Source organism: Bombina bombina, chromosome 9 (assembly GCF_027579735.1).
Source record: "Bombina bombina isolate aBomBom1 chromosome 9, aBomBom1.pri, whole genome shotgun sequence".
NCBI classification, from domain to species: Eukaryota; Metazoa; Chordata; class Amphibia; order Anura; family Bombinatoridae; genus Bombina; species Bombina bombina.
The window spans coordinates 12,463,598-12,487,905 of record NC_069507.1 but is presented as its reverse complement, the minus strand read 5'-3'; the positions used below and the strand labels follow the sequence as shown (position 1 = coordinate 12,487,905).

Here is a 24,308-nt window from a genome sequence, read left to right as displayed (position 1 = left end):
TAAACAGATGTGTACACATACCAACACATAGAAACAGATGCACACACACCCTAACATATATAAACAGATGCACACACACCCTAACATATATAAACAGATGCGCACACACCCTAACATATATAAACAGATGCGCACACACACCTAAACACATGTAAACAGATGTGTACACATTCCAACACATAGAAACAGATGCACACACACCCTAACATATATAAACAGATGCACACACACCCTAACATATATAAACAGATGTGTACACATTCCAACACATAGAAACAGATGCACACACACCCTAACATATATAAACAGATGCACACACACACCTAAACACATGTAAACAGATGTGTACACACCCCAACACAGAGACACACACACACCAACACAGAGACAGATGCACACCCTAACATATATAAAACAGGCGCACACAGACCTTTAAATAAATAAACAGGCGCACACACACTTTTACATATATAAACAGGCGCACACCCCCCCTAACATATATAAACAGGTGCACACACACACCCTAACATAACAGACACAGACAAACACACATATACACACACATATAAACAGATGCCTGTACACTAACACATATACACAATGACACACACACATATAGACAGTGACACACAGACCTCAACACATAAACAGACACACACACACACACACATATATATATATATATATATATACGCACACACCAACACATATACACAATTACACACACACACACATATAGACAGTGACACACAGACCTCAACACATAAACAGACACACATATACACAGTGACACACACACACATATATATATATATATATATATACACACACACACACAGTGACGCACACACCAACACATATACACAGTGACACAAACTAGCACTATGTTACTGTTTATGTCACTGTATGTGATTCTATGTATTTGTGTCAGTGTGTGTCTCATTGTGTATATGTGCTGGTCTGTGTGTCACTGTGTATACGTGTCAATGTGTGTGTCACTTTCAATGTGACATTGTTTATATGTGCCAGTGTGTTATTGTGTATATGTGTTGGTGTGTGTCTTTATGTGTTGGAGTGTACGTTACTTGTATGTGTGCATATGCCACTGTATGTAGGTTAGTGTGTATATGTTACTGTGTATATGTGTTGGTGTGTGTGTCACTGTGTATGTGTGTCACTGTATATGACAACTCACATGGACACACATACACAGTGAGATAAACCAACACACATACATAATGGCACAGACATAAATACATTGTGACACACACACACTGACATGCATACAAGACGGTCACAAAGACGGTCACTCTCTTGACCTGATCTTTAGCTATCGATGCACTCTCTCAAACTTCTCAAACTCCCCTTTTCCTCTTTCTGAGCACCATCTCCTTACTTGCAACATATCATCCCTTCCTACAACTCTTCCTCCTTCTACTCCTCACACCAAACTTCACAGAAGCATTATGTCTTTAGATCAGCAACAACTTGCTAATTCCCTTAAACCCCTCCTCTCATCCTTCTCCTCCTTTTCCTGCCCTGAACAATCTATCTGCCACTCCGTTCTTGACAATCTCGCCCCTCTTACCATTGCTCGAAAATCACACACTCATCCCCAGCCCTGGTATACTCCTCTGACACGGTACCTACACAGATGTTCCCGTACTGCTGAACGGCATTGGAGAAAATCTCAGAGTTCAGCTGATTTTCTTCATTACAAATTCATCTTGAACTCCTACTATTCTGCCCTTAATCTCCACAAGCAACACTACTTCTCTACTCTTATCTCTAATCTTTCTTCAAACCCAAAACGTCTGTTCTCCACTTTCAATACTCTTCTCCGCCCTCCCCCACCTCCTAATACAACTTCTCTGTCAGCTCAAGACTTTGCCAGCCACTTCAATAACAAAATCGACTCCATCAGAAATGAAATTAGCTCTCAACATAATTCCATTCTCTCACCCCCCCAAACGCTCGCAATCAACCACAACCCTCATAACCTGAAACTTAGTTCATTCTCCCCGGTTACTGAGGAAGAAGTTTCGGCACTTATACTGCGCTCTCACCTCACTACCTGTCCCCTTGACCCTATTCCCTCACAGCTACTCCCCTCCCTCTCTGCTACCCTTACCCCTATACTAACACACATTTTCAACCTCTCCCTCAGCACTGGTACATTTCCCTCATCGATGAAACATGCACTGGTCACACCTATCCTCAAAAAACCTTCCCTTGATCCTACCTCCCCATCCAACTACCGCCCTATTTCCCTCCTCCCTCTTGCTTCAAAGTTTCTCGAAAAACTAGTATATGTACGCCTATCCCATTTCCTTATGTTAAACTCCCTTCTTGACCCGCTGCAATCTGGATTTCGTCCCTATCACTCCACAGAGACAGCTATTGTTAAGGTCACCAACGACCCACTAGCAAAAACATAATTTATGTAAGAACTTACCTGATAAATTAATTTCTTTCATATTGGCAAGAGTCCATGAGCTAGTGACATATGGGATATACAATCCTACCAGGAGGGGCAAAGTTTCCCAAACCTCAAAATGCCTATAAATACACCCCTCACCACACCCACAATTCAGTTTAACGAATAGCCAAGCAGTGGGGTGATAAAGAAAGGAGTAGAAAGCATCAACAAAGGAAATTTGGAAATAATTGTGCTTTATACAAAAAATCATAACCACCATAAAAAGGGTGGGCCTCATGGACTCTTGCCAACATGAAAGAAATGAATATATCAGGTAAGTTCTTACATAAATTATGTTTTCTTTCATGTAATTGGCAAGAGTCCATGAGCTAGTTACATATGGGATATCAATACCCAAGTTGTGGAGTCTTACACTCAAGAGTCACTAGAGAGGGAGGGACTAAAACAAAAACAGCTATATTCCGCTGAGAAAATAATCCACAACCCAAAAATAAGTTTATTTTCACTTTTGAAAGAAAAAAACTTAAATCAAAAAGCAGAAGAATCAAACTGAAACAGCTGCCTGAAGAACTTTTCTACCAAAAACTGCTTCCGAAGAAGCAAATACATCAAAATGGTAGAATTTAGTAAATGTATGCAAAGAGGACCAAGTGGCTGCTTTGCAAATCTGATCGACTGAAGCTTCATTCTTAAAAGCCCATGAAGTGGAGATTGATCTAGTAGAATGAGCTGTAATTCTCTGAGGCGGGGTTTGACCCGACTCCAAATAAGCTTGATGAATCAAAAGTTTCAATCAAGAAGCCAAGGAAATAGCAGAAGCTTTCTGACCTTTCCTAGGACCAGAAAATAAAACAAATAGACTAGAAGTCTTCCTGAAATTTTTAGTAGCTTCCACATAATATTTCAAAGCTCTTACCACATCCAAAGAATGTAAGGATCTCTCCAGAGAATTCTTAGGATTAGGACATAAAGAAGGGACAACAATTTCTCTACTAATGTTGTTAGAATTCACAACCTTAGGTAAAAATTGAAAAGAAGTCCGCAAAACTGCCTTATCCTGATGAAAAATCAGAAAAGGAGACTCACAAGAAAGAGCAGATAGCTCAGAAACTCTTCTAGCAGAAGAGATAGCCAAAAGGAACAACACTTTCCAAGAAAGTAGTTTAATGTCCAAAGAATGCATAGGTTCAAATGAAGGAGCCTGTAAAGCCATCAGAACCAAATTAAGACTCCAAGGAGGAGAAATTGACTTAATGACAGGCTTAATAAGAAATAAAGCCTGTACAAAACAGTGTATATCAGGAAGTATAGCAATCTTTCTGTGAAATAAAACAGAAAGAGTGGAGATTTGTCCTTTCAAGGAACTTACAGACCCTTATCCAAACCACCCTAACATATATAAACAGATGCGCACACACCCTAACATATATAAACAGATGCACACACACCCTAACATATATAAACAGATGCGCACACACCCTAACATACATAAACAGATGTGTACACATCCCAACACATAGAAACAGATGCGCACACACCCTAACATACATAAACAGATGTGTACACACCCTAACATATATAAACAGATGTGTACACATACCAACACATAGAAACAGATGCACACACACCCTAACATATATAAACAGATGCGCACACACCCTAACATATATAAACAGATGTGTACACATACCAACACATAGAAACAGATGCACACACACCCTAACATATATAAACAGATGCGCACACACCCTAACATATATAAACAGATGTGTACACATACCAACACATAGAAACAGATGCACACACACCCTAACATATATAAACAGATGCACACACACCCTAACATATATAAACAGATGCGCACACACCCTAACATATATAAACAGATGCGCACACACACCTAAACACATGTAAACAGATGTGTACACATTCCAACACATAGAAACAGATGCACACACACCCTAACATATATAAACAGATGCACACACACACCTAAACACATGTAAACAGATGTGTACACACCCCAACACAGAGACACACACACACCAACACAGAGACAGATGCACACCCTAACATATATAAAACAGGCGCACACAGACCTTTAAATAAATAAACAGGCGCACACACACTTTTACATATATAAACAGGCGCACACCCCCCCTAACATATATAAACAGGTGCACACACACACCCTAACATAACAGACACAGACAAACACACATATACACACACATATAAACAGATGCCTGTACACTAACACATATACACAATGACACACACACATATAGACAGTGACACACAGACCTCAACACATAAACAGACACACACACACACACACATATATATATATATATATATACGCACACACCAACACATATACACAATTACACACACACACACATATAGACAGTGACACACAGACCTCAACACATAAACAGACACACATATACACAGTGACACACACACACATATATATATATATATATACACACACACACACAGTGACGCACACACCAACACATATACACAGTGACACAAACTAGCACTATGTTACTGTTTATGTCACTGTATGTGATTCTATGTATTTGTGTCAGTGTGTGTCTCATTGTGTATATGTGCTGGTCTGTGTGTCACTGTGTATACGTGTCAATGTGTGTGTCACTTTCAATGTGACATTGTTTATATGTGCCAGTGTGTTATTGTGTATATGTGTTGGTGTGTGTCTTTATGTGTTGGAGTGTACGTTACTTGTATGTGTGCATATGCCACTGTATGTAGGTTAGTGTGTATATGTTACTGTGTATATGTGTTGGTGTGTGTGTCACTGTGTATGTGTGTCACTGTATATGACAACTCACATGGACACACATACACAGTGAGATAAACCAACACACATACATAATGGCACAGACATAAATACATTGTGACACACACACACTGACATGCATACAAGACGGTCACAAAGACGGTCACTCTCTTGACCTGATCTTTAGCTATCGATGCACTCTCTCAAACTTCTCAAACTCCCCTTTTCCTCTTTCTGAGCACCATCTCCTTACTTGCAACATATCATCCCTTCCTACAACTCTTCCTCCTTCTACTCCTCACACCAAACTTCACAGAAGCATTATGTCTTTAGATCAGCAACAACTTGCTAATTCCCTTAAACCCCTCCTCTCATCCTTCTCCTCCTTTTCCTGCCCTGAACAATCTATCTGCCACTCCGTTCTTGACAATCTCGCCCCTCTTACCATTGCTCGAAAATCACACACTCATCCCCAGCCCTGGTATACTCCTCTGACACGGTACCTACACAGATGTTCCCGTACTGCTGAACGGCATTGGAGAAAATCTCAGAGTTCAGCTGATTTTCTTCATTACAAATTCATCTTGAACTCCTACTATTCTGCCCTTAATCTCCACAAGCAACACTACTTCTCTACTCTTATCTCTAATCTTTCTTCAAACCCAAAACGTCTGTTCTCCACTTTCAATACTCTTCTCCGCCCTCCCCCACCTCCTAATACAACTTCTCTGTCAGCTCAAGACTTTGCCAGCCACTTCAATAACAAAATCGACTCCATCAGAAATGAAATTAGCTCTCAACATAATTCCATTCTCTCACCCCCCCAAACGCTCGCAATCAACCACAACCCTCATAACCTGAAACTTAGTTCATTCTCCCCGGTTACTGAGGAAGAAGTTTCGGCACTTATACTGCGCTCTCACCTCACTACCTGTCCCCTTGACCCTATTCCCTCACAGCTACTCCCCTCCCTCTCTGCTACCCTTACCCCTATACTAACACACATTTTCAACCTCTCCCTCAGCACTGGTACATTTCCCTCATCGATGAAACATGCACTGGTCACACCTATCCTCAAAAAACCTTCCCTTGATCCTACCTCCCCATCCAACTACCGCCCTATTTCCCTCCTCCCTCTTGCTTCAAAGTTTCTCGAAAAACTAGTATATGTACGCCTATCCCATTTCCTTATGTTAAACTCCCTTCTTGACCCGCTGCAATCTGGATTTCGTCCCTATCACTCCACAGAGACAGCTATTGTTAAGGTCACCAACGACCCACTAGCAAAAACATAATTTATGTAAGAACTTACCTGATAAATTAATTTCTTTCATATTGGCAAGAGTCCATGAGCTAGTGACATATGGGATATACAATCCTACCAGGAGGGGCAAAGTTTCCCAAACCTCAAAATGCCTATAAATACACCCCTCACCACACCCACAATTCAGTTTAACGAATAGCCAAGCAGTGGGGTGATAAAGAAAGGAGTAGAAAGCATCAACAAAGGAAATTTGGAAATAATTGTGCTTTATACAAAAAATCATAACCACCATAAAAAGGGTGGGCCTCATGGACTCTTGCCAACATGAAAGAAATGAATATATCAGGTAAGTTCTTACATAAATTATGTTTTCTTTCATGTAATTGGCAAGAGTCCATGAGCTAGTTACATATGGGATATCAATACCCAAGTTGTGGAGTCTTACACTCAAGAGTCACTAGAGAGGGAGGGACTAAAACAAAAACAGCTATATTCCGCTGAGAAAATAATCCACAACCCAAAAATAAGTTTATTTTCACTTTTGAAAGAAAAAAACTTAAATCAAAAAGCAGAAGAATCAAACTGAAACAGCTGCCTGAAGAACTTTTCTACCAAAAACTGCTTCCGAAGAAGCAAATACATCAAAATGGTAGAATTTAGTAAATGTATGCAAAGAGGACCAAGTGGCTGCTTTGCAAATCTCATCGACTGAAGCTTCATTCTTAAAAGCCCATGAAGTGGAGATTGATCTAGTAGAATGAGCTGTAATTCTCTGAGGCGGGGTTTGACCCGACTCCAAATAAGCTTGATGAATCAAAAGTTTCAATCAAGAAGCCAAGGAAATAGCAGAAGCTTTCTGACCTTTCCTAGGACCAGAAAATAAAACAAATAGACTAGAAGTCTTCCTGAAATTTTTAGTAGCTTCCACATAATATTTCAAAGCTCTTACCACATCCAAAGAATGTAAGGATCTCTCCAGAGAATTCTTAGGATTAGGACATAAAGAAGGGACAACAATTTCTCTACTAATGTTGTTAGAATTCACAACCTTAGGTAAAAATTGAAAAGAAGTCCGCAAAACTGCCTTATCCTGATGAAAAATCAGAAAAGGAGACTCACAAGAAAGAGCAGATAGCTCAGAAACTCTTCTAGCAGAAGAGATAGCCAAAAGGAACAACACTTTCCAAGAAAGTAGTTTAATGTCCAAAGAATGCATAGGTTCAAATGAAGGAGCCTGTAAAGCCATCAGAACCAAATTAAGACTCCAAGGAGGAGAAATTGACTTAATGACAGGCTTAATAAGAAATAAAGCCTGTACAAAACAGTGTATATCAGGAAGTATAGCAATCTTTCTGTGAAATAAAACAGAAAGAGTGGAGATTTGTCCTTTCAAGGAACTTACAGACCCTTATCCAAACCATCCTGAAGAAACTGCAAAATTCTAGGAATTCTAAAAGAATGCCAGGAAAATTTATGAGAAGAACACCATGAAATGTAAGTCTTCCAAACTCTATAATAAATCTTTCTAGAGACAGATTTACGAGCTTGTAACATAGTATTAATTACTGAATCAGAGAAACCTCTATGACTTAGAACTAAGCGTTCAATTTCCATACCTTCAAATTTAATGATTTGAGATCCTGATGGAAAAACGGACCTTGAGATAGTAGGTCCGGCCGTAACGGAAGTGGCCAAGGCGGGCAACTGGACATCCGAACCAGATCCGCATACCAAAACCTGTGTGGCCATGCTGGAGCCACCAGCAACACAAAAGACTGTTCCATGATGATTTTGGAAATCACTCTCGGAAGGAGAACTAGAGGCGGGAAGATGTAAGCAGGTTGATAACACCAAGGAAGTGTCAGCGCATCCACTGCTTCCGCCTGAACATCCCTGGACCTGGACAGGTATCTGGGAAGTTTCTTGTTTAGATGAGAGGCCATGAGATCTATCTCTGGAAGCCCCCACATCTGAACAATCTGAGAAAATACATCTGGATGGAGAGACCACTTCCCTGGATGTAAAGTCTGGCGGCTGAGATAATCCGCCTCCCAATTGTCTACACCTGGGATATGTACCACAGAGATTAGACAGGAGCTGGATTCCGCCCAAGCAAGTATCCGAGATACTTCTTTCATAGCTTGGGGACTGTGAGTCCCACCCTGATGATTGACATAAGCCACAGTTGTGATATTGTCTGTCTGAAAACAAATGAACGGTTCTCTCTTTAGCAGAGGCCAAAACTGAAGAGCCCTGAGAATTGCAGAAAGTTCTAAAATATTTATTGGTAATCTCGCCTCTTGAGATTTCCAAACCCCTTGTGCTGTCAGAGACCCCCAAACCGCTCCCCAACCTGAAAGACTTGCATCTGTTGTGATCACAGTCCAGGTTGGGCGAACAAAAGAAGCCCCTTGAACCAAACGATGGTGATCTATCCACCATGTCAGAGAGTGTTGTACATTGGGATTCAAGGATATTAATTGTGATATCTTTGTATAAACCCTGCACCATTGATTCAGCATACAAAGCTGTAGAGGTCTCATGTGAAAACGAGCAAAGGGGATTGTGTCCGATGCTGCAGTCATGAGACCTAAAACTTCCATGCACATAGCCACTGAAGGGAATGACAGACTGAAGGAGCCGACATGCTGCGACCAATTTTAAACGTCTCTTGTCTGTTAGAGACAGAGTCATGGACACTGAATCTATCTGGAAGCCTAAAAAGGTGACCCTTGTCTGAGGAATCAAGAAACTTTTTGGTAAATTGATCCTCCAACCATGTTTCCGAAGAAACAACACTAGTTGATTCGTGTGAGATTCTGCAGTATGTAAAGACTGAGCTAGTACCAAGATATCGTCCAAATAAGGAAACACCGCAATACCCTGTTCTCTGATTACAGATAATAGGGCACCCAGAACCTTTGAAATGATTCTTGGAGCTGTTGCTAGGCCAAATGGAAGAGCAACAAATTGGTAATGCTTGTCTAGAAAAGAGAATCTCAGAAACTGATAGTGTTCTGGATGAATCAGAATATGAAGGTATGCATCCTGCAAGTCTATTGTGGACATATAATGTCCTTGCTGAACAAAAGGCAGAATAGTCCTTATAGTCACCATCTTGAAAGTTGGTATTCTTACATAACGATTCAAAATTTTCAGATCCAGAACTGGTCTGAACAAATGTTCTTTCTTTGGTACAATGAATAGGTTTGAATAAAACCCCAAACCTTGTTCCTGAGGAGGAACTGGCATGATTACCCCTGAAGACTCCAGGTCTGAAACACACTTCAGAAAAGCCTGAGCTTTTACTGGATTTACAGGAATGTGTGAGAGAAAAAATCTTCGCACAGGAGGTCTTACTTTGAATCCTATTCGATACCCTTGAGAGACAATGCTCTGAATCCAATGATTTTGGACAGATTTTATCCAAAAATCCTTGAAAAACCTTAATCTGCCCCCTACCAGCTGAGCTGGAATGAGGGCCGCACCTTCATGCGGACTTAGGGGCAGACTTTGGTTTCCTAAATGGCTTGGATTTATTCCAATTTGAGGAAGACTTCCAACTGGAAGCAGACTCCTTGGGAGGAGGATTGAGTTTTTGTTCCTTATTCTGACGAAAGGAACGAAAACGGTTAGAAGCCTTAGATTTACCCTTAGATTTTTTATCCTGAGGCAAAAAAACTCCTTTTCCTCCAGTGATAGTTGAAACAATAGAATCCAACTGAGAACCAAATAAATTATTACCTTGGAAAGAAAGAGATAGTAATCTAGATCTAGATGTCATATCAGCATTCCAAGATTTAAGCCACAAAGCTCTTCTAGCTAATACAGCTAAAGACATGTATCTAACATCAATTTTGATAATATCAAAAATGGCATCACAAATAAAATGATTAGCATGTTGCAGTAAGCGAACAATGCTAGATATGTCAGAATCCAATTCATGTTGCGCTAAATTTTCCAACCAGAAAGTTGATGCAGCCGCAACATCATCCAAAGAAATAGCAGGTCTGAGAAGATGACCTGAATATAAATAGGCCTTCCTTAGATAAGATTCAAGCTTCCTATCTAAAGGATCCTTAAAGGAAGTGCTATCTTCCATAGGAATAGTGGTACGTTTAGCAAGAGTAGAAATAGCCCCATCAACTTTGGGGATCTTTTCCCAAAACTCTATAGATTTTGCTGGTAAAGGATACAATCTCTTAAACCTTGAAGAAGGAATAAAGGAAGTACCTGGCTTATTCCATTCCCTAGAAATCATATCAGAAATAGCCTCAGGAATGGGAAAAACACCTGGGGAAACCACAGGAGGTTTAAAAACAGCATTTAGACATTTATTAGACTGAACGTCAATAGGACTGGTTACCTCAATATCCAAAGTAATTAACACTTCTTTTAATAAAGAACGCATATACTCTATTTTAAATAAATAAGTAGATTTGTCAGTGTCAATATCTGAGAAAGGATCTTCTGTTTCAGATAGATCCTCAGCAGAAGAGGATGAATTATTATGTTGTTGGTCATTTGAAATTTCATCAGCTAAATGAGAAGTTTTAAAAGACCTTTTACGTTTATTAGAAGGTGGAAATGCAGACAAAGCCTTCATAATAGATTCAGAACAAATTCTTTAAAATTTACAGGTATATCATGCACATTAGAAGTTGAAGGAACTGCAACTGGCAATGTACTATTACTGATAGAAACACTATCTGCATGTAAAATGTTATCATGACAACTATTACAAATGACATTCGGTGGAATAATTTCTACAATTTTACAACAAATGCACTTAGCTTTGGTAGAACCGATGTCAGGCAGCAATGTTCCAGCAGAAACTTTAGAGACAGGATCGGATTGGGACATCTTGCTCAATGTAAAAGAAAAAACAACATATAAAGCAAAATTATCTATTTCCTTAAATGACAGTTTCAGGAATGGGAAAAAATGCAAAAGCATAGGCCTCTTGATAGAAAAGAAAGCAGGAGGCAAACATGAATGGGGTATTGAAATAATGAAAAAAAATGACCGGAAATGACACACTTGCGTCACTAATGACGCCGCCGTGTGAAAGGTCTCGGCGTCACGTATGACGCCGGAAATGACGAAGTTGCGTCATACACGTATTTTTTTGCGCCAAAAAAAGTTCGCGCCAAAAATGAAGCAATAAAGTCTAGCATTTGACGCACCTGCGGGCCTAACACCCGCAATTGCAAAAAGTAGTCAAATTGAAAAAAAGACTAAACCCCAGGTAAGAAATAAATTTCTTAAAGTGTTTACATTCCCAAATATGAAACTAACAGTCTGCAGAAGGAAATACATGAACCTGACTCATGGCAAATATAAGTACAATACATATATTTAGAACTTTATATAATTGCATAAAGTGCCAAACCATAGCTGAGAGTGTCTTAAGTAATAAAAAACATAATTTATGTAAGAACTTACCTGATAAATTCATTTCTTTCATATTAGCAAGAGTCCATGAGCTAGTGACGTATGGGATATACATTCCTACCAGGAGGGGCAAAGTTTCCCAAACCTTAAAATGCCTATAAATACACCCCTCACCACACCCACAATTCAGTTTAACGAATAGCCAAGAAGTGGGGTGATAAGAAAAAAGTGCGAAAGCATATAAAATAAGGAATTGGAATAATTGTGCTTTATACAAAAAAATCATAACCACCACAAAAAAGGGCGGGCCTCATGGACTCTTGCTAATATGAAAGAAATGAATTTATCAGGTAAGTTCTTACATAAATTATGTTTTCTTTCATGTAATTAGCAAGAGTCCATGAGCTAGTGACGTATGGGATAATGACTACCCAAGATGTGGATCTTTCCACACAAGAGTCACTAGAGAGGGAGGGATAAAATAAAGACAGCCAATTCCTGCTGAAAATAATCCACACCCAAAATAAAGTTTAATGAAAAACATAAGCAGAAGATTCAAACTGAAACCGCTGCCTGAAGTACTTTTCTACCAAAAACTGCTTCAGAAGAAGAAAATACAACAAAATGGTAGAATTTGGTAAAAGTATGCAAAGAGGACCAAGTTGCCGCTTTGCAAATCTGATCAACCGAAGCTTCATTCCTAAACGCCCAGGAAGTAGAAACTGACCTAGTAGAATGAGCTGTAATCCTATGAGGCGGAGTCTTACCCGACTCAACATAGGCAAGATGAATTAAAGATTTCAACCAAGATGCCAAAGAAATGGCAGAAGTTTTCTGGCCTTTCTAAAACCGGAAAAGATAACAAATAAACTAGAAGTCTTTCGGAAATACTTAGTAGCTTCAACATAATATTTCAAAGCTCTAATAACATCCAAAGAATGCAACGATTTCTCCTTAGAATTCTTAGGATTAGGACATAATGAAGGAACCACAATGTCTCTACTAATGTTGTTGGAATTCACAACTTAGGTAAAAATTCAAAAGAAGTTCGCAACACCGCCTTATCCTGATGAAAAATCAGAAAAGGAGACTCACAAGAAAGAGCAGATAATTCAGAAACTCTTCTGGCAGAAGAGATGGCCAAAAGGAACAAAACTTTCCAAGAAAGTAATTTAATATCCAATGAATGCATAGGTTCAAATGGAGGAGCTTGAAGAGCCCCCAGAACCAAATTCAAACTCCAAGGAGGAGAAATTGACTTAATGACAGGCTTTATACGAACCAAAGCTTGTACAAAACAATGAATATCAGGAAGAATAGCAATCTTTCTGTGAAAAAGAACAGAAAGAGCAGAGATTTGACCTTTCAAGGAACTTGCGGACAAACTCTTTATCTAAACCATCCTGAAGAAACTGTAATATTCTCGGTATTCTAAAACAATGCCAAGAAAAATGATGAGAAAGACACCAAGAAATATAAGTCTTCCAGACTCTATAATATATCTCTCTGGATACAGATTTACGAGCCTGTAACATAGTATTAATCACAGAGTCAGAGAAACCTCTTTGACCAAGAATCAAGCGTTCAATCTGCATACCTTTAAATTTAAGGATTTCAGATCCTGATGGAAAAAAGGACCTTGAGACAAAAGGTCTGGTCTTAACGGAAGAGTCCACGGTTGGCAAGAGGCCATCCGGACAAGATCCGCATACCAAAACCTGTGAGGCCATGCCGGAGCTACCAGCAGAACAAACGAGCATTCCTTCAGAATCTTGGAGATTACTCTTGGAAGAAGAACTAGAGGCGGAAAGATATAGGCAGGATGATACTTCCAAGGAAGTGATAATGCATCCACTGCCTCCGCCTGAGGATCCCGGGATCTGGACAGATACCTGGGAAGTTTCTTGTTTAGATGAGAAGCCATCAGATCTATTTCTGGAAGTTCCCACATTTGAACAATCTGAAGAAATACCTCTGGGTGAAGAGACCATTCGCCCGGATGCAACGTTTGGCGACTGAGATAATCCGCTTTCCAATTGTCCATACCTGGGATATGAACCGCAGAGATTAGACAGGAGCTGGATTCCGCCCAAACCAAAATTCGAGATACTTCTTTCATAGCCAGAGGACTGTGAGTCCCTCCTTGATGATTGATGTATGCCACAGTTGTGACATTGTCTATCTGAAAACAAATGAACAACTCTCTCTTCAGAAGAGGCCAAGACTGAAGAGCTCTGAAAATTGCACAGAGTTCCAAAATATTGATCGGAAATCTCACCTCCTGAGATTCCCAAACCCCTTGTGCCGTCAGATACCCCCACACAGCTCCCCAACCTGTAAGACTTGCATCTGTTGAGATTATAGTCCAGGTCGGAAGAACAAAGAAGCCCCCTGAACTAAACAATGGTGATCTGTCCACCATGTCAGAGAGTGTCGTAAAATCGGTTTAAAGATATTAATTGAGATATCTTTGAGTAATCCCTGCACCATTGGTTCAGCATACAGAGCTGAAGAGGTTGCATGTGAAAACGAGCAAAGGAGATCGCATCTGATGCGGCAGTCCTAAGACCCAACATTTCCATGCATAAGGCTACCAAAGGGAATGATTGTGACTGAAGGTTTTGACAAGCTGATATCAATGTTAAACTTCTCTTGTCTGACAAGGACAGAGTCATAGACACTGAATTTATCTAGAAACCTAAAAAGGTTACCCTTGTCTGAGGAATCAATGAACTGATTGGTAAATTGATCCTCCAACCATGAACTTGAAGAAACAACACAAGTCGATTCATATGAGATTCTTCGAAAATGAGAAGACTGAGCAAGTACCAAGATATCGTCCAAATAAGGAAATACCAAAACCCTATTCTCTGATTACAGAAAGAAGGGCACCGAGAACCTTTGAAAAAAATTCTTGGAACTGAGGCTAGGCCAAACGGTAGAGCCACAAAACTGGTAATGCTTGTCTAAAAAGAGAATCTCAGACACTAAAAGTGATCTGGATGAATCGGAATATGCAGATACACATCCTGTAAATCTATTGTAGACATATAATGCCCTTGCTAAACAAAAGGCAGGATAGTCCTACAGTAACCATCTTGAATGTTGGTATCCTAACATAACGATTCAATAATGATAGATCCGGAACTGGTCTGAAGGAATTGACCTTCTTTGGTACAATGAAGAGATAAAATAAAACCCCAGCCCCTGTTCCAGAACTGGAACTGGCATAAATACTCCAGCCAACTCTAGATCTGAAACACATTTCAGAAATGCTGAGCCTTTGCTGTGTTAACTGGGACACGGGAAAGAAAAGAATCTCTTAGCAGGAGGCCTTAACTTGAAGCCGATTCTGTACCTTTCTGAAACAATGTTTCTGAAACCAGAGATTAAGAACGGAATTGATCCAAATTTCTTTGAAGAAAACGTAATCTGCCCCATACCAGCTGAGCTGGAATAAGGGCCGCACCTTCATAGGTACTTAGGAGCTGGCTATAGGTTTCTATAAGGCTTGGATATATTCCAAACTGGAAATAGTTTCCAACTGATACCGCTCCTGAGGATGAAGGATCAGGCTTTTGTTCCTTGTTGTGAGGAAAGGAACGAAAATGATTATTTACCCTGGAAAGAAAGGGAAAGCAAAGTTGACTTAGAAGACATGTCAGCATTCCAAGTTTAATCCATAAAGCTTTTCTAGCTAAAATAGCTAGAGACATATACCTGACATCAACTCTAATGATATCAAAAGATGGTATCACCAATAAAATTAATAGCATGTTATAGAATAATAATAATGCTATAAAATTATGATCTGTTACTTGTTGCGCTAAAGCTTCTAACCAAAAAGTTGAAGCTGCAGCAACATCCGCTAAAAATATAGCAGGTCTAAGAAGATTACCTGAACATAAGTAAGCTTTTCTTAGAAAGGATTCAATTTTCCTATCTAAAGGATCCTTAAATGAAGTACTATCTGTCGTAGGAATAGTAGTACATTAGCAGGAGTAGAGACAGCCCCATAACCTTAGGGATTTTTGTCCCAAAAAAACTCTAATCTGTCAGATGGCACAGGATATAATTTGCTTAAACGTCTAGAAGGAGTAAATAAATTACCCAAATTATTCCATTCCCTGGAAATTACTTCAGAAATAGCATCAGGGAGATAAAACACTTCTGGAATAACTACAGGAGATTTAAAAACCTTATTTAAACGTTTACATTTAGTATCAAGAGGACCAGAATCCTCTATTTCTAATGCAAATAACACTTCTTTAAGTAAAGAACGAATAAATTCCATCTTGAACAAATACAAAGATTTATCAGCATCAACCTCTGAGACAGAAACCTCTGAACCAGAAGAACCATTATCAGTATCAGAATGATGATGTTCATTTAAAAATTCATCTGAAAAAAGAGAAGTTTTAAAAGACTTTTATGTATACTAGAAGGAGAAATAACAGACATAGCCTTCTTAATGGATTTAAAAAATAAAATCTCTTATGTTAACAGGAACACTCTGAAAATTAGATGTTGACGGAACAGCAACAGGTAATGTAACAGTACTAAAGGAAATTTTATCTGCATTAATAAGTTTGTCATGACATGCAATACAAACAATCAGCTGGAGAAACAGATACCAAAAGTTTATAGCAGATACACTTAGCTTGGTAGCTCCAGCACTGTGCAGTGATTTTCCTGAAGTATCTTCTGACTCAGTTGCAACGTGGAACATCTTGCAATATGTAAAAGAAAAAAACAACATATAAAGCAAAATTGATCAAATTCCTTAAATGACAGTTTCAGGAATGGGAAAAAAATGCCAGTGAACAAGCTTCTAGCAACCAGAAGCAATAAATAATGAGACTTAAATAATGTGGAGACAAAAATGACGCCCATATTTTTTAGCGCCAAAAAAGACGCCCACATTATTTGGCGCCTAAATGCTTTTGGCGCCAAAAATGACGCCACATCCGGAACGCCGACATTTTTGATGCAAAAAAACGTCAAAAAATGACGCAACTTCCGGCGACACGTATGACGCCGGAAACAGAAAAAAAAATTTGCGCCAAAAAAGTTTGCGCCAAGAATGACGCAATAAAATAAAGCATTTTCTGCCCCCGCGAGCCTAACAGCCCACAGGGAAAAAGTCAAATTTTTTAAGGTAAGAAAAAATGATTGAAACAAATGCATTTATCCCAAATATGAAACTGACTGTCTGAAAAATAAGGAATGTTGAACATTCTGAGTCAAGGCAAATAAATGTTTGAATACATATATTTAGAACTTTATAAATAAAGTGCCCAACCATAGCTTAGAGTGTCACAGAAAATAAGATTTACTTACCCCAGGACACTCATCTACATGTTTGTAGAAAGCAAAACCAGTACTGAAACGAGAATCAGCAGAGGTAATGGTACATATAAGAGTATATCGTCGATCTGAAAAGGGAGGTAAGAGATGAATCTCTACGACCGATAACAGAGAACCTATGAAATAGACCCCGTAGAAGGAGATCACTGCATTCAAATAGGCAATACTCTCCTCACATCCCTCTGACATTCACTGCACGCTGAGAGGAAAACCGGGCTCCAACTTGCTGCGGAGCGCATATCAACGTAGAATCTAGCACAAACTTACTTCACCACCTCCATCGGAGGCAAAGTTTGTAAAACTGAATTGTGGGTGTGGTGAGGGGTGTATTTATAGGCATTTTAAGGTTTGGGAAACTTTGCCCCTCCTGGTAGGAATGTATATCCCATACGTCACTAGCTCATGGACTCTTGCTAATTACATGAAAGAAACATACTTACCCAAAGACACCCATCCACACATAGCAGATAGCCAAACCAGTACTAAAACAGTTATTAGTAGAGGTAATGGTAAATTGAGAGTATATCGTCGATCTGAAAAGGGAGGTAGGAGATGAATCTCTACGACCGATAACAGAGAACCTATGAAATAGACCCCCGTTAGGGAAATCATTGTATTCAAATAAGTGATACTCCCTTCACGTCCCTCTGACATTCGCTGTACTCTGAGAGGAATCGGGCTTCAACAATGCTGAGAAGTGCATATCAACGTAGAAATCTTAGCACAAACTTACTTCACCACCTCAATAGGAGGCAAAGTTTGTAAAACTGAATTGTGGGTGTGGTGAGGGGTGTATTTATAGGCATTTTGAGGTTTGGAAAACTTTGCCCCTCCTGGTAGGATTGTATATCCCATATGTCACTAGCTCATGGACTCTTGCCAATTACATGAAAGAAATCAAAAGGCCACTTCTCTCTGCTTATCCTCCTTGATCTGTCCGCAGCCTTTGAAACTGTCGACCACCCTCATTTGCTCCAAACCCTCCAATCCTTCGGCATCTGTGACACAGCCCTTTCGTGGCTCTCTTCCTACCTATCAAACCGTACCTTCAGTGTAGCCTTTTCTGGGGCCTCCTCTGCCCCGTCACCACTTTCTGTCGGAGTACCGCAAGGCTCTGTCCTCGGTCCCCTTCTCTTCTCAATCTATACGTCATCACTAGGCTCCCTAATTAAGTCCCACGGTTTCCAATATCATTTGTATGCCGATGACATCCAAATCTACTTCTCTGCACCAGACCTATCTCCTTCCTTGCTAACCCGTGTCACTAACTGTCTTTCTCACATCTCTTCCTGGATGTCCTCCCACTACCTCAAGCTAAATCTCTCCAAAACTGAGCTCCACATTTTCCCCCCTTCTTCCAAAATCTCCACCCCCAATATCTCTATAACTGTCGACAACTCCATCATTACCCCTACCCCGCATGCCCGATGTCTCGGGGTCACATTTGACTCAGATCTTTCCTTCACTCCTTACATTCAGTCCTTGGCTAAAGCCTGGCGCTTCCACCTTAAAAACATCTCCAAAATTAGACACTTCCTTACACAAGACACAACTAAGATTTTAATCCACTCTCTCATTCTTTCCCGCCTTGATTACTGCAACTCTGTCCTCTCTGGTCTCCCCACCTGCCGCCTAGCTCCCTTACAATCCATAATTAATGCCTCTGCCAAACTCATCTTCCTTAGACGTCGCTCTTCATCTTCTGCTCCTCTCTGCCAATCCCTTCATTGGCTTCCTCTTGCCTCTAGGATCAAACACAAAATTCTCACTTTGACATACAAAGCCCTCAACTGCACTGCTCCCCCCTATATCTCAGACCTCGTCTCCAGATACTCTCCCTCTTGTCCCCTTCGCTCTGCTCATGACCTCCTACTCTCCTCCTCTCTGGTTACCTCATCGCACTCCCGTTTACAGGACTTCTCCAGACTGGCTCCCATCTTGTGGAACTCTCTGCCTCGCTCCACAAGACTCTCCCCTAGTTTTGAAAGCTTCAAGCGCTCCCTAAAGACTCTACTGTTCAAGGATGCATACAACCTATGCTAATCTTACTTTATACCAGTTCCACTCCTCCATTGCTATCCCCTGAACCCCCTTTGCATATAAGCCTAAGAGTCCAGCTGTTTGTAGATCACCTTCTTAAGAGTGGATTACAACAGTGCAACTCTTGGCAGGGCCCTCTACCCATTTGATCCCTTTAATTGTTTTGTTGTACTCCCCTTTGTTTATAGTGCTGCGGAATCTGTTGGCGCTCTACAAATAACCGATAACAAGTGACACACACACTGACACACAAATACAGTGGCATAGACAAGCATACATTGTGACACACACAAGTGACACACTGACACGCATACAAGTGACACACACAGACACACAAGTGACACACTGACACGCATACAAGTGACACACACACACACAAGTGACACGCACACTGACACTTATCTGCTTATGGTATAGGTAATAAATTATTTTGTGTGCTGCAATCAGTTTGTTGAGACAAATATTCTGCTTTATACAGTATTTTTGGATTAATTCAGGAACCTTATCTCATACTGAAGATCATACCTTCTTTACAATCATGTCCGTTCTCATGCAGAGTAAAGCCATTGTGGCACTGACACACGTAGCTGCCAAACGTATTGATACACTCATGCTGGCACCCCGCATGGTCCTTGGAACATTCATCCTTATCTGTGAGAACAATAAGAAAAAAAGTTACATTGTATACAGTGTGCGCACGTATTTTAATAGTTTTATTCAACAGCAGCAACTTACACTTGCAAAGAAACCTCATGCCCACAACTTATCTGCAGATAACCGTCACGCCGCACACCTATCCACAGGTAACAGTCATGCCACGCACCTATCCCCAGGTAACAGTCACGCCACGCACCTATCTCCAGGTTACAGTCATGCTGTGCATCTATCCCCACAGAGTGACTGTTACCTGGGGTTAGGGATAAGGTGTGCGGTGTGCCCGTTACCTAACCCCAGGTAACAGTCACACTGTGTATCTTACACCTAACCCCAGGTAACAGTCAAGCTATGTGTATCTTACACCTAACCCCAGGTAACAGTCAAGCTATGTGTATCTTACACCTAACCCCAGGTAACAGTCACGCTGTGTATCTTACACCTAACCCCAGGTAACAGTCACGCTGTGTATCTTACACCTAACCCCAGGTAACAGTCACACTGTGTATCTTACACCTAACCCCAGGTAACAGTCACACTATGTATCTTACACCTAACCCCAGGTAACAGTCACGCTGTGTATCTTACACCTAACCCCAGGTAACAGTCACACTGTGTATCTTACACCTAACCCCAGGTAACAGTCACACTGTGTATCTTACACCTAACCCCAGGTAACAGTCACACTGTGTATCTTACACCTTACCCAAGGTAACAGTCACACTGTGTATCTTACACCTAACCCCAGGTAACAGTCACACTGTGTATCTTACACTTAACCCCAGGTAACAGTCACGCTGTGTATCTTACACTTAACCCCAGGTAACAGTCACACTGTGTATCTTACACTTAACCCCAGGTAACAGTCACACTGTGTATCTTACACCTAACCCCAGGTAACAGTCACGCTGTGTATCTTACACCTAACCCCAGGTAACAGTCAAGCTATGTGTATCTTATACCTAACCCCAGGTAACAGTCAAGCTATGTGTATCTTACACCTAACCCCAGGTAACAGTCACGCTGTGTATCTTACACCTAACCCCAGGTAACAGTCACACTGTGTATCTTACACCTAACCCCAGGTAACAGTCACACTATGTATCTTACACCTAACCCCAGGTAACAGTCAAGCTATGTGTATCTTACACCTAACCCCAGGTAACAGTCAAGCTATGTGTATCTTACACCTAACCCCAGGTAACAGTCACGCTGTGTATCTTACACCTAACCCCAGGTAACAGTCACACTGTGCGGTGTGCCCGTTACCTAACCCCAGGTAACAGTCACACTGTGTATCTTACACCTAACCCCAGGTAACAGTCAAGCTATGTGTATCTTACACCTAACCCCAGGTAACAGTCAAGCTATGTGTATCTTACACCTAACCCCAGGTAACAGTCACGCTGTGTATCTTACACCTAACCCCAGGTAACAGTCACACTGTGTATCTTACACCTAACCCCAGGTAACAGTCACACTATGTATCTTACACCTAACCCCAGGTAACAGTCACGCTGTGTATCTTACACCTAACCCCAGGTAACAGTCACACTGTGTATCTTACACCTAACCCCAGGTAACAGTCACACTGTGTATCTTACACCTAACCCCAGGTAACAGTCACACTGTGTATCTTACACCTTACCCAAGGTAACAGTCACACTGTGTATCTTACACCTAACCCCAGGTAACAGTCACACTGTGTATCTTACACTTAACCCCAGGTAACAGTCACGCTGTGTATCTTACACTTAACCCCAGGTAACAGTCACACTGTGTATCTTACACTTAACCCCAGGTAACAGTCACACTGTGTATCTTACACCTAACCCCAGGTAACAGTCACGCTGTGTATCTTACACCTAACCCCAGGTAACAGTCACATTGTGTATCTTACACCTAACCCCAGGTAACAGTCACGCTGTGTATCTTACACCTAACCCCAGGTAACAGTCACGCTGTGTATCTTACACTTAACCCCAGGTAACTGTCACGCTGTGTATCTTGCACTTAACCCCAGGTAACAGTCACACTGTGTATCTTACACTTAACCCCAGGTAACAGTCACACTGTGTATCTTATACCTAACCCCAGGTAACAGTCACACTGTGTATCTTATACCTAACCCCAGGTAACAGTCACACTGTGTATCTTACACTTAACCCCAGGTAACAGTCACGCTGTGTATCTTATACTTAACCCCAGGTAACAGTCACGCTGTGTATCTTATACTTAACCCCAGGTAACTGTCACACTGTGTATCTTATACCTAACCCCAGGTAACAGTCACGCTGTGTATCTTACACTTAACCCCAGGTAACTGTCACGCTGTGTATCTTACACCTAACCCCAGGTAACAGTCACACTGTGTATCTTACACCTAACCCCAGGTAACAGTCACGCTGTGTATCTTACACCTAACCCCAGGTAACAGTCACGCTGTGTATCTTACACTTAACCCCAGGTAACTGTCACGCTGTGTATCTTACACTTAACCCCAGGTAACAGTCACGCTGTGTATCTTACACCTAACCCCAGGTAACAGTCACGCTGTGTATCTTGCACTTAACCCCAGGTAAACGTCACACTGTGTATCTTACACTTAACCCCAGGTAACAGTCACACTGTGTATCTTACACTTAACCCCAGGTAACAGTCACACTGTGTATCTTACACTTAACCCCAGGTAACAGTCACACTGTGTATCTTATACCTAACCCCAGGTAACAGTCACACTGTGTATCTTATACCTAACCCCAGGTAACAGTCACACTGTGTATCTTGCACTTAACCCCAGGTAACAGTCACGCTGTGTATCTTACACTTAACCCCAGGTAACAGTCACGCTGTGTATCTTACACTTAACCCCAGGTAACAGTCACGCTGTGTATCTTACACTTAACCCCAGGTAACAGTCACGCTGTGTATCTTACACTTAACCCCAGGTAACAGTCACGCTGTATATCTTATACTTAACCCCAGGTAACAGTCACACTGTGTATCTTACACTTAACCCCAGGTAACAGTCACGCTGTGTATCTTATACTTAACCCCAGGTAACAGTCACACTGTGTATCTTACACTTAACCCCAGGTAACAGTCACGCTGTGTATCTTACACTTAACCCCAGGTAACAGTCACGCTGTGTATCTTATACCTAACCCCAGGTAACTGTCACAATGTGTATCTTACACTTAACCCCAGGTAACTGTCACGCTGTGTATCTTACACCTAACCCCAGGTAACTGTCACAATGTGTATCTTGCACTTAACCCCAGGTAACAGTCACGCTGTGTATCTTACACTTAACCCCAGGTAACAGTCACACTGTGTATCTTACACTTAACCCCAGGTAACAGTCACGCTGTGTATCTTACACTTAACCCCAGGTAACAGTCACGCTGTGTATCTTATACCTAACCCCAGGTAACTGTCACAATGTGTATCTTACACTTAACCCCAGGTAACTGTCACGCTGTGTATCTTATACCTAACCCCAGGTAACTGTCACAATGTGTATCTTGCACTTAACCCCAGGTAACAGTCACGCTGTGTATCTTACACTTAACCCCAGGTAACAGTCACACTGTGTATCTTATACTTAACCCCAGGTAACAGTCACGCTGTGTATCTTACACTTAACCCCAGGTAACAGTCACGCTGTGTATCTTATACCTAACCCCAGGTAACTGTCACAATGTGTATCTTACACTTAACCCCAGGTAACTGTCACGCTGTGTATCTTATACCTAACCCCAGGTAACTGTCACAATGTGTATCTTACACTTAACCCCAGGTAACTGTCATGCTGTGTATCTTACACCTAACCCCAGGTAACAGTCACGCTGTGTATCTTACACTTAACCCCAGGTAACTGTCACGCTGTGTATCTTACACTTAACCCCAGGTAACAGTCACGCTGTGTATCTTATACCTAACCCCAGGTAACTGTCACAATGTGTATCTTACACTTAACCCCAGGTAACTGTCACGCTGTGTATCTTATACCTAACCCCAGGTAACTGTCACAATGTGTATCTTGCACTTAACCCCAGGTAACAGTCACGCTGTGTATCTTATACTTAACCCCAGGTAACAGTCACGCTGTGTATCTTATACTTAACCCCAGGTAACTGTCACGCTGTGTATCTTATACCTAACCCCAGGTAACTGTCACAATGTGTATCTTGCACTTAACCCCAGGTAACAGTCACGCTGTGTATCTTACACTTAACCCCAGGTAACAGTCACACTGTGTATCTTATACTTAACCCCAGGTAACAGTCACACTGTGTATCTTATACCTAACCCCAGGTAACTGTCACGCTGTGTATCTTATA

At 41.0% G+C, this 24,308-nt stretch overlaps 1 protein-coding gene across 1 annotated transcript in view; it reads right to left on the bottom strand.

Moving 5' to 3' along the window:
- Window positions 1–24,308, bottom strand: part of TLL2 (tolloid like 2) — a 610,754-nt gene that overhangs the window by 69,086 nt on the left and 517,360 nt on the right. The window contains exon 16 of the mRNA XM_053691878.1: window positions 19,837–19,962. Coding sequence (XP_053547853.1) covers window positions 19,837–19,962 — 126 coding nt within the window. The remainder of the gene's footprint in view (window positions 1–19,836; window positions 19,963–24,308) is intronic.